Consider the following 17522-nt stretch of genomic DNA (forward strand, 5'->3'; position numbering starts at 1 on the left):
ATTACTATTTCATCCCTCCTTGAATGTGCGTGTGTCATATGTAAACACGCAGCAATATGCAATATGCCCCGTGCTATCTTTTAAATGTCACAAGGTGATGGCAGGCTAATTGGTGCATCGTGAAGAGCACGGCCAATTGCAAAACTCAATCACTGCCCTGCAGTAACACGCACGCACATGCACACACACTTATGCACACACACACTTGTGCACACACAAGCAAGTGTTGACATATTGCAAGCATCTGGCTATGTTTGCCCACACTTCACCTGTGCGACCCTGCCAAAATGTCACCCAAAAGCAACATTCCAGCCATTTATCAGACTGTACGCCCCCCCTGACACACACACATGCACACACACACACTCTCTAGTGTATAAGTAACAGCATCCGTCCACTGCAAATGCCACGGAAGGCAACCTTAATTCACAGAAGAAGATGAATGTGCCTTCAAATACATTCATGGAGCTTAATATGCTGATTTTTATTAATCCCACACAGTGATAATTGGATTGGAAAAAAATAGTGTGTACTTTATAGAAAATTACCTCATTGATTTAATTTTAATTATGCTGATCATGTCCCAGATTTAATGAGAAATTTTATATATATATATATATATATATATATATATATATTAGTGAGAAATATTATTTATATATATATATATATATATATATATATATATAACTTGACTGTAATACAACAAAATGAGTAATAATTAATAATTATAATAATTATTTTTAATTATAATTTGTAATTGAAGAAATGAGCAATATATGTATATAAATTAATAAAAAATATGTAAAAAACTAAATATATATATATATATATATATAAAACAGCCTGAAGTCAAAGTATATAGTTGCAGTCATGATGCTCTTCAAAATGTACACACGTGATTGTCTCTGACGGTTGCTCGTGTATGTTTTAAAAATGCATCACATCTTCTCTCACACCCGGAAACACACTCACGTATCCTCGTTTTTTTTTTTTTTTTTTTCTTTCCCCGATGCATCCTTCCAAGTCAGAGAGCACATTTGGAGCGTTTGATCACAGCCAGTGCACATTATTGAGACAATTTGCAAGCCCCGCGTTCAGTATGCAGATTCCTAACTCGTTCCTCCTACACACTCATCTTAATTGGCTCCTGCTCCATCTCCAGCAATGAAGCTTTCTGCATTATTTTTTTTTTGTTGTAATTCTCGAGGGCTTTTTTTTAACTTAATTAAAATAAAATTTTCAATTCATTAATTATAGAGCGATCAACCAAATTGCCCGAAAACGTTCATGACGAGGCGATGACTTGCAAAATCACTCATTTGATCAATTTTTAACACACGAGTGTTTACACTCAATCAGACATGGAAACAGTAATTGCTACTAAATGTAGCGTGCAGAAAAAAAGCGGCTACAATAACAACAACAAATTTTAATATGCATGATTTTTCATTTGAAACTAAAGAGGTAATTCAACAAGACGTACGTGACCTACAATGAAATCTCGCTCGGTATTGGTTGTTCAATTTCCGCGGCGTTTGACTTTCGAGGTTCCACTTAAGCAACTGATTGACGGACTCTTATTATGCTGCTCTTTGTCTATCCGACCGCTACGAGTGCGCACTGAGAAATACCAGACAATGTTCTGGCACGTCTGACAGACGAATTCCGCCACGAATTGAAAAGTTTGTGCGAGTTGCTAGGTGAAGCGATGCAAGAGGAGGCCGACTGACGGAATGTCACCTAATCGTGTTTCTTTGTGGGATATCCAACGGCAATGGTGGCGTTATCTCCCTTCTGCCAGACCTTGCTTAACTGCAGTATGGGACACAAGATAGCAAGGGCGCTCTCGCAAGCTACATGCCATGCAAATGAAGACGAATAAAGCCTCTATTTATATCCTGTTGGGATAACTTTAATGAGCCAGAGAGGGAAAAGTGAAAATGTCAGAACAATTATAATCTTCATTAAATTCCTCCTTAGCACTGCGTAGTAAAAGCCGGGAATTTCCCCGGTTTTTTTCCCAAGGTCGCCGTATTTTTTTTTTTGGTGAACGACATGGTCGTAGAATAGATGGAGTGTCAACGTTAACCCGTGAATTTGACAAACCGCTCATCCTGTTCATGGCAAGCTGAGCGACAGCTCTTATCTCGGACAGGTTTGCAACAACAACAAAAAAGACTTGAGTCGGGAAATCGGTTTTGATTTAAAAGAAACGAGTGCATCGGATCAAATTGTTCCACTTTGAAAAATATCGGTCTATGTATTTTTGTATTTTGTTTTTGAAGGAAATACCTCATGTACAGAATCATACCCTCTCAAACTCAGCCGTACTGTATCGATTGCGATCGGAATCCCGACGAATCAAACTGAATCGAATTGTTCCACTTGAAACGAAAACGTCCTTGAATCACATCATGCGCTAGACTACGTCAAGCTACAATTGTGCGTAGAGTCGATTTCTGGTCGAGGCGGAAGATTGACCTCGTTTCTCTGACGAGTGGCGAAAGTTGCCTGTTGACTCCAGGCCAGCTTTCTGCTGTCCACGTGACGAGCCAATCATGAAAATGGAACGGCCTAATGGAGAGACAGCCATTTGTCCGAGCGCCAATCCCCCTCCCGCTAATATATTGTTTGAGCAAACCCTAACTGCTGCCACCATATGCGGGGATGGATGGCGTCTATAAGGCTCTCAATCAAGCTGTCGTCAGGCTCAGCCAATCAGAAGGAGGCTGGTCACCTCCAGACCTCAGCTCAAGGTTGAGGACAGCTGACTGGGATCCAGAAAACTAAATTGTCTTTACGTGTCGTTAAGATGGTTGGGATCAACTCTCAACTTTGCTTCAGCCCAGTGACGGACGAGGTTCTGAATTGGCCAATCGTTTTTTTGACTGAAGTTAAATCTCGGCTTTAGCAATTTCCTCCAAGACGACCTTTCTCACTTCTCGATTGCTTTTTGTACCAACTTGTCTTTCTGGTTTTCACACATTCCTTGACTTGGTGTCAGCCCAAAAACTAAAGGCTCAATTTTCAAGTGACAGGATTCTCAATGGGCCATTTGTTGTCTTACCCGCGTGTTGTACTGAGTCCACACTTTTGGACAATCAATCTTGTGGTTCTGCCCTTCCCTGGTCCACCTTCCCGCAAAAAAACACTTTCCTGGAGGCCAGTGACAGAGTTCCCAAATGGTCATTCGTTTTTATCTTCCACGTTAAAGCCATGCTTTTGCCCTTTCCAAGAGGACGATCGCTCTTCCCACTTTATCGCTTACTTGCTAACCTTTTCATCTCCGGTACGATTCTTTTGTTTTTACGGCTTTATCTCCCTCAACCGGTGGACTTTTCAACCCGTAGCTCTTTGATTTTGTAATTTTGTCCTCCCTTCTTAACTTCTTTTCATCCCTAGAACTCTGATTCTCAATTGGGCATTCATTTATTTTCTTATGATGTACAATTTTCAAACAATTGTCTCTTACTTCTTCATCTCACTTTTTTAATCCTCAATTTTTCTCTTTTCCATGTACGTCACCTTTTCCCAAAACCACCGTCAAATTCTCAGTTGGTCATTTGTTTACTTACCTTCCATGTTAAATTCCCAATTCTGCTATTTGAACTCGTTATTCCTTACTTCCCAATTTATTCCCCTTGTCTCTCTCGAAGTTTTCTTCTTCCCTTTACTTCTTTTCACCTCCAAAACTATCAAAACCCTCAACGTCCTTTGAGACCAGTGACAGCATTTGCAATTGGCCATCTTTTTTTTCCCTTCCGTATTAAATCCACGATAACCTACCCACACCCTCTCCTTTGTGACAATCTCGCTCACTTCTTTATCTCACACTTTCCACTTTTTTTGCTCTCAACTTGTCTTTTTCTCCAACCAGGTTCCCTCAAGGCCAGTGACAAGGTTCACTCAGCCTCCATTCATTTCGTGAATAACACATGTACCTTATAGGTGGAGAGATTGTTTCTAGGCTGTATTTTTCCCGAAGGCTTTTTCAATAACGCAAAGACTTTCGTATCGATGCGACTGCGCAATGAAGAAATGTGAATGGAACCGTTACGGGCAGGTGCTTAAGCTCCCGGTTTGTGCAAGGACACGCGAGCTGAAATCTTTCCAATGCAAATCTATTGAAATTCAACTTCAAGTGCACGCCAGGCAAAAGCATTTGGCACGGAACCGATTCAAGGTTGAATATCTTTGTGCAGCCGAGCAGAGACACGAAATCGAGGAAATGAATAATAGATTGCTAATGATTAGTAATAGCGAGCACCGTGGAGACGGCCTCTCGTGAGCTTTGCCCATTATTGACCCGAACAATCGACACGGACGGTCACAAGACCCCGGAGGATAATACCGAGCCGTGTTTGTTTGCTCCATTTTGATTTCGTTCTAATTACATTGCGTTGCATCACTCTACCGAGATTAATTTTTATACTGTTAGCGAGATTGCCGATTCGCCCGTCTGATGCAAAGGCACGCCGTTTTAAAGCCCAGGAATAGCCGTTGCCTTAGCAACAGCTATTACATCCAAAAATGGATTTGCGAGCGCGAGAAGGCCAAACTAATAAATGACATTCTTAAAGCCGTATAAGCCACTTTATATTGCAGTCCGACGCATTAACGTACTCTCGACTTTGCTTTATGAACAGTTACTTCCACACCTCTGACGTAACCGAGCCGTTGCCCGATTGTCTTACTTTGAAGGGATCGCAAATCGAGCGCTGTGTCATTGTCACGGACGGGACCAGCTGCATTTTGTCCCTTGCTTGACATCCACGAAGACAAATAGCTTTTTTACCAGCAAATTTCCGCACAGGGTCCTAAATCTCCTTTTAGGCCATATTGAGAAGAGACAAGGTGTTTTTTTGTGATAGGTTGGTCCACCTCTTAAGAAGTCTATTTCTGAAAAAGACACCTTAGAAATGCAAAAGAACAGCGCAATTTCAATCAAGGCTGGTGAAAACATCATTTTGTTTGCATCCATTCATTTTCTACAAAGCATGTCCTCCCAGGTGAGCTGGAGCTTATCCCAGCTGACTTTGGCAAAAGGGGGACACCCTGGACTGGTCTCCAGTCGATTACTGTTCACATGTAGACAAATAACAGGTTCTTAAATTTTGAATTTTGTAGCAAACATGATAACCAGTAACCCACCAATCTGCCCATTTCCCTCCTGCCCATTTATGTTCGTCACAATTTCCAACATTGAATATTTTCTTCACGTATTCGTAATTACTTTCTCCCACAAATTACTAAAATGTGAAATTGTCGTATCTTATCAAGCTGTGAATATATTCAGTCTGGTCAACCTGAAATTAATTTTCGTCCGGATGTGGTTTCTGAACTGAAATGAATTTGACACTCTTGACCTGAACCAACATTTTCATCTCAGCCAGCAAAATCAGCTCATAAATTCCCTGCCACCCTTGAAACAATTTATCGTCCAAGAACCATTTCCCAAGACCTTTTGTGGAAAACATTAAACATTAGCGGAAGGCTAGCATGTCTGAAACGTCTTCCCGCTTACTTAAAGGTGACAAAATAATGTGGAAGTTAAATCAATGACAAGTCACCAACCTTGTCTTATAGAATATCGATTCCAAACAAGGTATTATGCGACCTGGAAAAAGGCGCCAAACCGTAATCCGCTATTCAATATTCGAATCATTTCTTACACAAAGGTCAATCGACGGGACCCTTTCTGATATGATTAACCAAATACCGTCGGTGTTCTTGCTCAATGGGCATTGCAGATCATTTTGAGAAATCCAATCCAATCCTTATGCTTGCCCACTCTCCTTTTCAGACATTGACGAGTGCGCTGAAGGGAAACACTATTGCAGGGAGAACACCATGTGTGTTAACACCCCTGGCTCCTTCATGTGCATCTGCCACACCGGCTACATCAGGATCGATGACTACTCCTGCACAGGTGAGTTCCTTAACGGCAGCCCTGGAATGTAATTACAAGAGCTTTGTGACACCAGAGTGGCTGACCAATGAAAGAAAGCTTTGAAAAGGACTTAGGTTGATACACTTGGCAGCAGAATAGCAACAGTGGACACAAAGAGTCTGAAATTACAAATAAGCTTCCAGCTCCTTCCACCACTCGACAGGACAACCCAAGTTGGAGTGCATAGTGAAGACCTTGGGCTATTTCAAGTCTTACAAAACCGTCCAGTTTGATACTTACGCGGCCTGATGCAACTCTACTCACTATTATCCTTTTTTTATTAGTAAAACCGAAACTGCCTGATCAGACAAAGGGCTGCAGTTTTACAACCGACCGTCTTCATTTTTGTTGCAGTGCTTCGTTTAGCATGTCGGGGAACAATTGAGCCAAGTTTTTGCAATGTAATGTAAATAAACGGAACTTTTTCGTTTCATGAAGTAGTGATGGGAAAATGAAGCTTCATGAACCAGTTGTTGTATTCTTTGGCTCCTCTAAATGGCAATGTTGGTTTAAAGTGAGGGTTTCAAGAAATGGTAAGTCGGTGGGCTTTCAGCTCTTCGATGAACAGAGAGCGCCATCTAGACGTCTAAGTAAACACAATAACGGGTTCATGAATCATCTTGAAGCTTCATTTGCCCATCATTAGTGGGACCAACATAATTGGTGCCCTGTGTGAAGATTTTCACAAAGGCTGAGATGCTAAAAAAAAAAAATCCAAAGGACCTCCATGACCCTCATCCCGTATTCTATCAAATCCAACATGTTTTCCCACAGTTTACCCTTGTCATTTTATTCGTATGTCCCCTCATAAGAAAAGTTTGCGTGGGATTCATGAAGTGCCACGGAAGTGCAGAATCGCTGGCAGCGTGTAAATCCGTTGCCTTTTAAGATGCAAGGGCTCTTGAACTGCTATGGCCCTCTCGTCGCCCATGCGAGGACAACTAATTGCCCCCTCAATGCCGATAAACATTTAACTGCGAGGCTGCGCGTGCACAAATAAAACGGGAAAGAAAATTGCTAAGCGAATGAAGCTATAGGAAAGCTAACGTCGATTCCTATCGTCTATGAAAACCACTGAAGTGTTTTCCGGCGGCGCTGGAAACTTTGAAGAAAATGTTTTCAAGTATTTATAGTGTCTGTATGAGTGTGTGGGGACAGTTGAAATACGCCGTGCTCTGCCTGTGTATGAGGAGAGAAGAGAAAATGGCAGAGAACTTGAGAAACTGTGATGGAAGCGGCAGAGCAATTTATTCCTAATCAAAGTTGAAACTAAGGTCAATGGAAACAAGAGCAACAACAAGCTCAGGCTAGAAAGTGTAACTCCAGCAACATTTTATATTCCGCTTACGCTGGATATTTACAAACATGACTAAAGACGTTTTATATTGAATTTAAGTATAATTCCGCCGCTTGTTTAGGCCTGAATGTCATTTTAAAGTTGTCAATCCGCTTACTGTGCAGTATTAATTCCCGCAAAGACAAAAGTACAGCAAAAGTCACCTTAAATGTACTTCTGCAGGAAGTCATGCTGTTTCTTGGCTCAGCTCGTTTCCAATCTTGTTTTCATGCGGCGCCAGGTTGCTTAGCAACCGGCCACACGACTCCTATCGTCAATAAATATATCCTTGTCAAGGAATACACAAAAATTTAAGCTTGTGGAAAAAATAACATTCATTTTTTTTAGTGCTTATCGTTAAAACCATCACCTACCGAGAATGTGAATCTGCTGTTTTCCGGACGCAACAAAACATCTCCGAGCTTTCCGAATAAGAACAATACAGCGGCACTGAACCGGCAATTCACCGACTTTTTAATCTGTGCCGCTAGCAAAAATTTATTTCCGCACTGTTCTTGCTGTCTGCCACCGTGTGCTCATTCCCCAGATTCTCTATGGAGATTAATAACCATCCCAAACCAGTGGATTAAAATTGCAGCACTGCCTCGTATGCAGGCTCTATTAAAACGGCTTCGAATCGTCGCACCGCAGTACGCCGAGGCCGCACGTCTCCTTATGAAAGTCAATATGCGTGATTAAACCCGGGTGGGCTTGATGTCAAAACTCATTCGCCGCATCAGTCCAATCACAGTGGTAATCTTTGCACTGAGTTTCTGGACTATCAGCTCCCATGCATTTGGCATCTAGCTATTGAGTGCCTGATAACAAATGCGCAATCATCAGGAACGCTACACAAATGAATCGGGTAGCCACAATAATCACGCTTTGCTTATGACTATCAGTCAAGCAACTTTTAATAGTGGAAAAAAGACTTTGGCTCAACTTTACTTCCATTTTCTATTCAAGAAGATCCTTGCTAAGAAAATAAAATGGCCTCCAGCGTTTTTACCTTCTGAGAAGCAATTGTGACATCCGCGATTTAGCGCACCGGTTTCATTACCGTCTTTGCGAAGGAAATCAACTTAACGCGATTGTCAGTGAAAGCAAACATCACACCAGGCGCTCATAAAAAAGTTCAAATTAATAATAGAGCACGCTCCGGGGTGCGACTCTTTATGCATGGCTGTTTAGCACCGGTGGCGGTAATTGACAATAAGCGCAAGGACGATGCTAAGCTAGCAGCTCGCGAGAGTCCGCGGCCATCGGACATCTGCCGCTGTTTGAAAAAGAGCCCGAGGGGAGTGCTGATGGCTCCAAATTGACCGCGCAAGAAATATTACAGCGGGTTGGAAGAGAGACATTAAAAGCTACTCCCGGCGGTACCTTTATTGACATTGCGCATTCGCATGATGGATGAGCTTTTTTATCTCCCTCAATTGCTTCGGCCAATTAACAGATTGCAAAGTCAGCCCAAAACAATGTTGTCGTATTGACGGGCCGGCCGGGTTTTCGCGCGAGGCCGCCTGGCAAAGAGGATTAAGTTGACGGTAGTTCATTTCATGGCTCAGTGTTTATGCGGCGGATTAAAGGGCAGATTGGCAGATTTAATCCAGACCGAACAGCACGGAGCCCCGATTTGTATTTCTTCTCGGCCTGTCGCCTTGTTTTTACCCTAAATCCAACCGCGCTGTAAGAGGTCATCGGGTCACGGTGACTCTGCACAGTGGCCGGACTTAAAATGGGAAACCTTCCGTCATACACTGAAGGTCATCTCTTCAAGTCTTCATCTTTTACTCAGACCTTAGATTAGTCGTTAATCCATAAAAGGTGGAGGCTCGGCTCTGCACTCGCTTTGATTGTTATTAAAGCGGGCCGTCCGGGGGCTGTGTGCGCCGCCGCACTCGGGTTGTGTGTCCTTGTTTAATCCCGAGATAACCTGACGTGCTTTTTCCTGAGGCGCAGCAGCTTCTGACAGAGTGATGGATGGTTGACTGCAGGAAGGACGTTGGAATGCGGGGCCTTCCCAAATCGTGCAATTAAAAAACGAACAAACGGGAGACTGATATGATAATTAAAGTAGTGTAAACACCCCCCCCACCCAAGTGATTGTTTTCACATGATGCTACTCTTGACTTTGCTATGCTAACAATGCTGTCACCCTGGGACACAAAAATAGGATCAAGAAAATTAAAAGAAATCACAGTGTCCAAACTCAACAAGGGCTGCTGTCACACCAGTTAAAGACGACAATGGAGTCTTTTCACAGTCTTTCGCCAAAGGTTGTCGTTTTGTCAGAGGCTGGAACGAGTCAAGCAGGAGAAGACGCTCGCATCCCCGCTGACTAACTGTACATAATTGATTGTTTGTCTGTCGACGCCTTGAGCAGCAGGAACGGGCGCCAGAGAGCAATTACCGAGTCGCTCACCTGCACTGCTCCCGGTGTAATACCCTCTAAAATATCAAAATAACTCAAAACACTGAAGGGGGCGGGGCTAATGCGACCTTGGTAAAACACTCCTTCCCCATTAGAGCAATTGACTGATGGACGATACGCGTCCGTTCACGGGCACGTGAAGGATATTCGTTAAAAGGCTTCGTCATCACTCAGGCGGAGGCTTGAGATGTTTCTTCAACGCTGTATGTTTTTGGTTGCAAAGATAAGGTGTTCAGATTACGCCGCCGCCGAAGGGATTTGAGAGACAAGAGGAACATTTCACCTCGTAAGCAAACACGGCCCAAGCCCAGGAGGAGAAGGGTTCATTAAGTGGGTGCAGATTGTTCTTCTGTCCCATAAAAAAGCAGCAGTATTCTTCCAGATGCTGCAAACAGACGGAAAATTGAGAGGTTTTTTTTTTTTTCCTGATTTGTTGCAGTGCATTCAAATATATGAATGACGCAAATCTTTGCCTTGATGGGCAAATATTACGACACGACAAATCGATGTCACGTATGTGAGCAACTTCTCCATGTCTGCTTTCCAGTCCACTGGAGGCCACTTTATAAATGATGTTCCTTATCTGTTGAGAAATTAAGTGCGGGACTCCTTAATTGTTAAAATATTTATAAGGAGGTGCTGGAGGCTATGACTGAACACGATTACTTTGCATGAAGCCATCTGTAGCCTTTAAATTTAAATGCTAAACCGAATTTTACTAAGACTAACTTGCTACTTCATCTCAAATTCTGCACCTGTAAGCTTGTTTACTTGTGAGATTCTTATTTTTGATCTAGCTACAGCTATCTAATTTATCATGCGGTGTATCTTTTATCCACCGTGGAAAAACAACAAATAAATACAATGCATTTTTGTCACTTTTTTTGTTCTGCCTTCTGTTTATTTTGCGTGTAATTCCACCGTCGACCACCTGATGGCAGGACAATATGTTTGTCATTGTGTACATTTTGAAAAAAGACTGCTAATTACTCTTGATTCCTACATTTTACGCCTACAGAAAATGGTGCCTGTGTGTTCATTTTATAATGGACATTTTTTTTGGACATAATTATTATTTGGATATAATTGTTGGCTTTGAACGCTTTTAGCCGCTATATGAGGGGATTTGTCGCTTACGGTATGACGATGCTGTACCTAATGTGTATGTACAGGATACCCCCCCCCCAATTTCTAATTAGGATGCAGAGTAGAATTTCCATAGACTAGAGTAAACTGTTATGTTTCTACAAGAAACACTTGTGCAAATGCACGGTACAAACACGTCCACGTTTGGAAGCCTTCGGCTCATTGAGGAAATGACAAAGCAAAGCAGATGTCTTCATTGATGCATTAGTGCACATTAAGAAGTCCATTTACGCCTGATTTATCATTCTGTCAGCTCCCAAACAATAACAACAAATTAAAGTGAAACAGCTCAAATAGATCATTGCAGAAGAGATGCAAATGTCTATTTACTTCCTCCAGAGTCATTTAACCCAACACGGCATTGTCATGTGTTTTGTATGCGTGAATTTATAAAAAATGTTTTAAAGAGTCTTCTGTTTCCTTCCCAGAGCACGACGAGTGCCTGAGCGGCCTCCACGACTGCGACGAGAACGCCTTGTGCTTCAACATGGTGGGAGGACACAGCTGCTCGTGCAAGCCGGGCTACGCCGGCAACGGCACCGTCTGCAAAGGTACCCGGCCTGGTTTTCAAAATTATATATCACTTTGAAGCTCAACCCCAAATTAAGTTTTAACATTTGTTCATCCGAGCTAGCACACGGCGTCGGTATTATCCGCTTCATCTATCTCCACGGCATTCCATCATCTTGTGGACGCACATTAGCTAACAGCCTAAGCGTGGATGATGAACATTTTTTGCGTTAACCTTGGCAAGACTCATTCATCACGGAAAATAATATCGTGTATCACGTTGGTGAATTAGCTCTTATTCCGTATGCAAATACGTACATACGCCGGTGCTGCTCTAATTGCATAGTTAATGCTCATTCATCCTTGTGAGTTATGACTCCGCCCCCCAACCCCCCCACCCCCCTTGCTCTTGCTTCAGCTATGTGTGACGGCTTGTGCCAGAACGGAGGAACCTGCCTCTCACCTAACAACTGCGCCTGCCCGCAAGGATTCACTGGCAAGAGATGTGAGACAGGTGAGAGGTGTTAAGTTGCCCGTCCGCAACTCACATTGTTGGGGAAGTGGCGTGCTATATATATATATAATCTAGATATAGATTTTTTATACATACGTATATATATATTTTTTTATAAAACAACTGCATTGACTCGGAAAGTTAGCATAGCTGAATGCTAACAAACAATGCAAAACATCATTGACAGGCTAACAGTTAGCCATAACGGATGCTGTGGTGTTAAAACTATATATATATGCAAAGTATCCAGTATCCAGATTTGCATATATCATGCATTATTATGACATCTATGTGTGTTTATATTATGAGCATTATTATGCAGCGTGAAAACACGATGCAATGTTTGAATAAATGCTCAATCACTGCGTTGTATATTTTCACGTGTTTAGTATCGACTTGATATGTCCCCTGATAGGTTAAGGTGGCCCACCCCGCTTGATGAATAAATGCACACACTGATGTGCTTATTGGTCATTCATCTGTAATGTGTGTGTGTGTGCGGCTGCACACCCGAGTGAATAATGGCCTTGTAGCTCTTTTATTGCCACGATGGAGGATTTGTAGTGCACATGCAGCAGTATGGGAATTACTCTATATCACGCATTAATCAGCGCCGACTTCATCCTCATCGGCTCAGGCCAGAGCCACGGTCCTGGAGTTTAGTAGCAAATTGTAAAAAAAAAAAAAAACAAAAAAAAAAAAAAAAAAACACATACGGTATTTCCTCAATGTAGTGAAGCCCGAAAGGGGAAAAACAAATGTCCTATTTGATCCGAGACATTTAAGTGGCCCACATACCAGGCCGCTAATGTCTCCTAGAAGGCAGGAGGAAAATTGCAAAACATTACGTAAGGCCTGTACAAGAAAAACATTGAAATCCACCCAACGCGGGAATCACTTCGTGACGACGCATCCCCTCAGAAAATTAACCAGCTGCTTTTCGGAAGCCACAATCTCATCCAATTTCAACCTCTGGCGGAATGTCCTTCAAGAGACAAACGCCGGCGTTAATAGAAAGTCAAGTCAAGACGCTTCCCTTTGCACTTGAGCGAAGGGAAGCCGGCTTGTCGTCCTCACTCGTTGCTTCGGCTATTGATTGCCCATAAAGGTCCTTTTTTATGAGGCCTTCCTTTTTTTTTTTTACTGCCCATCTCAAAGTAAATGAATTTTCTCCGCTGAGGAAGCAGAGGATGTCCGAGAAGGCTGTCTCGAGCCTTTCTTCTAGCTCGCTTTACTCTTGACGGGTTGTCCTTCAAATAGCCACTTCTGGTCTTTGCGGGGCACTTTTGTTGACGATAATTCTGTTCGGGCTAATTAGTTTTTACATCACTCAGTCAAAGCGGAACCCTTTTGAGCTACGCCTCACACTCAAGAAAGCTTTGCTTTTCTTTATAAGGGTGTAATTTTCCAGCAGGGGGAAATATAAGGCTCTCTGTTTGACAACTTTATTAACATGTGTTTGCACAAGTTACATGCTCGTGCTTTTAGCAGCAATTTTGGTGTCATGTAAGACAATGTCTGCATTTGGACATTGGACAGAAGTGTGTGTGTCTGCATACACACACTCAGGGAATAAGTAACAAATGGGCACTCGAACAAGCCGAAGCGTCTCGTTGCGCCCAAGGCGACATGTTTGCCAGCGCAACATGGCGCTTGTACATCTTATTTGTCCTCAAGTTCATCCTCGTCAGCTCAGTGACAGCTAGCATCCCCGTGTGCGCTATTATTTTCGTGCTTTTTTTAATGTCTTGGACCAGCACCAGTAGCACCACCGGGGACACTCGAAGCCTCTGGCACAATTTAGTTCGATTGAGGGGTCAAGAGGGAGGTTTTTTTTTTTTTACTGTCTCCTGTCTGCTTGACAGCAGCTCCCAGCGAGGGGGGAGTGATGCATCATTTAGATTCCTGCAGTCTATTTATTGAGATACAAACTATTCAGTACTGTGCACACATCGGTACTGCAAAATCAAATGTCGTTGGAGTGGTCTGCACCCAACGTAATTGATTGTCCTTGCTTAGTATTTTTATCTTTTTTGTATGGCTACTCCGTGGTGTCATGATATTGGATTTGAGTTTTTAGGTAGCATATAATCGTACACAACGTATATCCAACAAATTGGGGGATGCGTCTTATACTTTGGAAACTACGGTAATGGATTTTTTGCATTTTGATACTGGCTTCTCTGTTCCTTGTCGAGCCAAAGACAAGTTAGGCTTAGGGTTAGTAGAAAGTAGGAGACGGAGATGTTCCTGATGTGACAGAATGGGAATTGTGCAGAGTGACAGGTCGGGAGATGATGCCGGTTTCCTCCACCCACACGTGTGGGCGCCGGCTGCGGGACGAAGGGTGGCTTCGGGTGGATGAACATGGAAATGCTTTCACTCAGAGCATAAGCCCAACCCTTCGGTCGTCTTTATTCTCAGAAGCCTGGCAGCTTTTAGAAGTCTCCCCTGAGACTCGTCCCACTGCAGACTGACGGCCCGTCATAAAAAAAATGACTAAAATATATATATATATGTATCGGCTTGTAGCAGTCGCCATTTTGGATTGGTTCTCCTTTGTGTTTTGTTTGTGTAATTACGCGTAAGGGTGCTGGTGGGTTTGAATTGTGACGGTTTGTGTGACTCGTCATTATCGTGTGCGTATGTGTGTGCTGCTGACAGACAAGACGCTAGCTAGGAGAAGTGTGATACCTCATGAATTATGCACCATGCAGCAGTGGAGGGCACACACTCACACACACACACACACACACACACTTGAGTTATGGATCTAAATGTACGCAGGGAGCCGCCATGTCGCCCGTGCCCCCAAACACGGCTGCCCAGTCAGCGTGGCAACGCGGCGCCGTGTCCTCTTGACGTTAATGGACCACTCTGGAAAGAATTAGGAGACCACTTTTGCTTTTCGTCGCTATTTCGGGGAGTGAAATAGACATTTTTATTTTGTTGCATTAACCACTGACAACATACGCAAGTCTTTGGTGAGTTTTCTTTTGAGTAGTCCGTCTTTAGATCCGCTGAAGAGTGGAATAGGGCGGAACGATGAATCGAATTCAAATCGACAAAGCAATTTTAATTATTTATATATGTTGTGTTTATATAAGTCGAGGGCTCGAAAAGTGGCGTAAACAAATTTGATAAAACATCGAAGTCGTAAAAGCGTTTTGTCTGCATCAGTGTTGTGATCTGTCGAATAATGAGATCCTAAATCAGCACTTTTCTCCAATGACGGCGTTTTTACGCCGGTGGGCCGGTCCGTAATGGTTTCTAATGCGGTGAAGCATTTTGGTCCGCCTCATTAAGAAAAGTGGGCTGGAGGAGCTCGTAAAAAACTTGAAGTCTGCTTCGGTGTTTTACGAGCCATGTACTTTGAAGGTGATTTTGAGACGGTACACTTGTAGCGCTTGTAACTAATAACAAGCGCTGTCCCTCGCGGGCCTCTCAGAAAACGTAGCATGAGATCACAGACAACGGTCGAGCATCTTTCATCTTGTCGCGCCACGCCACAGACACTTTTGATCAGCGGCTTTGAACGTGTTCAATTTGTTAGCTTTTGAAAGGGGAGGCTGACAGAACTGTAAATGGCGTTTACGGTCCGAGACGTACGTGCGCCTCCTACTTACTCTTGGAGCTTTTTCAGTCTTGAGATGACTCGTATCTAGCTAGCTAGCTAGCTATCTAGCTAGCTACCTAGCTAGATAGATAGATAGATAGATAGATAGATAGATAGATAGATAGATAGATAGATAGATAGATAGATAGATAGATAGATAGATAGATAGATAGATAGATAGATAGATAGATAGATAGATAGATACATATTCATATTTGTTTATTATTGCTGGATATATACTATTTATTATTATTTAGATTTGTATATATATCACATTTTTATTATAGTTGCTGGATGTTACATCATTTTTACATTCATATTTTAGCTTCAGTTCTTTTTAACGACGTCGTCGTTCCATAAAACGTTATTCGAGTTCCAAGTCCCAAAGCGACACGGAGGTTACAAGTGCGACTTTGTCAGACGGGACTACGACACGGATCCCTTTTTCATTTCACGTACGGCACCCGTTGAAAGCGTCGCAGCTGCCACCTCCCACCTGACGCCGAACTCGTGAATATTTCAATGCTCTCTGCCTCCCCTTCAAGGTCTTGTGGGGACTTGCTTAAGCTCAAGTGGCTTGTTTAAGCTCAATAATTATGTATTCATTATTTATTTAGCAAGGGCCTTACAAAGGAATCCATCCGTCACTCCTAATTAGCGTGTGTTAATTAGATGTCGCTAATGGCGGGAGCTGTCGCTTAGCCCCGAGCAACCTGCTCCTGCTGTACCTCCAAAACACAGCCAGACATTCTCGGAGTCGAGCACCAGCATGGTGTGTTCCAGGTAAAAAGAATGTCCTCATTATACCGTTTTTTTTTTTTTAACTATAAGGCGTGTCCTTAAATCCGACCGTGCGCCTTATAATCAAGTTCATGTTCAAGTTTGACTTATTTGCTGCGCTGGTTTGTTTCCCTTAATGTTCCTTATAATCCGAAAAATACGGTATTTGACAAATAAATGCTTAATCCTTCATAAGGGTTTGTGCTCTCAATGGTGTCACAGGATAGTGCCAGGTGCATGGCTGTTAGGAAAGTAGTAATTGGTATCAAGGAAGTATTGCATCTTAAACTGAGAGATTCAGATATTTGTATGATAGTCGCTGGTGTATTTAACTGTTAATATCTGCAATTCTATATATTTTTTTAAAAGGTTGTTGCCAGTCACTCATTTTTTTTTTTTGCCAATTAGAGTTAACGCCAAAAAATGTGTGCACTCATTATCATTGACTTGGCTATCAGTTTGAAGGGAGATCTGACTTGTAATCAAATCCAAGTCGGAAGCCGCAGGAAAATGTTCCGTGGGGTCTTATCGGTATTATCAGGTGTTCGTCTGTAGCAATGGAAATCAGTCGGGGGGTGTCAGCGTGCGGCAGCGGTAATGACTTCTGCTCAGAACGTTGCCGTGCGGCCGCATCTCAACCTGCTGCGTGATCTGCCAGTCAAAGCACGGAGAAAACAAGAAGGGAAATCTTTAACTTTAAGCGAAAAGAACGACAAAGCGAAGCGGGTTGGCCTGGACGATGAAAGGGCCAGATAATGAGAAACGGGTAGAGAGCAATAAAACTCCAAATGACTCTTGTTTTAAATCCTTAAGGAAAAGTGCAGGGTTCAGCAAAGGTGACGACTGTTTTTTCGCTTTCAGCGTGACAATGACAGACAGTTGCAGTAAGGCGGAAACATGCCAGAAAGTGGAAGTAAAGACAAACGAGCGGCCGTCGGGCGCTTTGGCTTTATCTCGGGAGAAGCCGCCATAATGGAACGCTTGTTTCCAGGCTTGCCACTCGCCATAACCGCAAGACGGACAACCCCGCCGAGCCGTCATCCGTCTACCTTGCCGTGACCTCGTCCTTACTACATTTTCATAACCTTGTTTTTCTTTGAAGGGTCACCAAGATATAAATAAGTTGTGAATAATGCAAGCGGGCATCCGTCGCAGCTGCCCCAAACTCGTGCGAGGTCCCGAAAACATGGGCCGACGTGATAATTGTAACCGACGAGCCTCGCACGGATGAAA

The 17522-nt window shown here is 42.9% G+C and overlaps 1 protein-coding gene across 2 annotated transcripts in view; it reads left to right on the forward strand.

The window, feature by feature from the left end:
* nell2a (neural EGFL like 2a) overlaps nucleotides 1-17522 on the forward strand; it is a 46807-nt gene that overhangs the window by 22879 nt on the left and 6406 nt on the right. For both annotated transcript variants that reach the window (XM_088378959.1, XM_088378960.1), the window contains 3 exons: nucleotides 5807-5932; nucleotides 11298-11420; nucleotides 11798-11893. In XM_088378959.1, the coding sequence (XP_088235085.1) occupies nucleotides 5807-5932; nucleotides 11298-11420; nucleotides 11798-11893 (345 nt within the window). The remainder of the gene's footprint in view (nucleotides 1-5806; nucleotides 5933-11297; nucleotides 11421-11797; nucleotides 11894-17522) is intronic.

This window comes from Syngnathus floridae, chromosome 6 (assembly GCF_059516105.1).
Source record: "Syngnathus floridae isolate MCC-2025c chromosome 6, RoL_Sflo_1.0, whole genome shotgun sequence".
Taxonomy (NCBI): Eukaryota; Metazoa; Chordata; class Actinopteri; order Syngnathiformes; family Syngnathidae; genus Syngnathus; species Syngnathus floridae.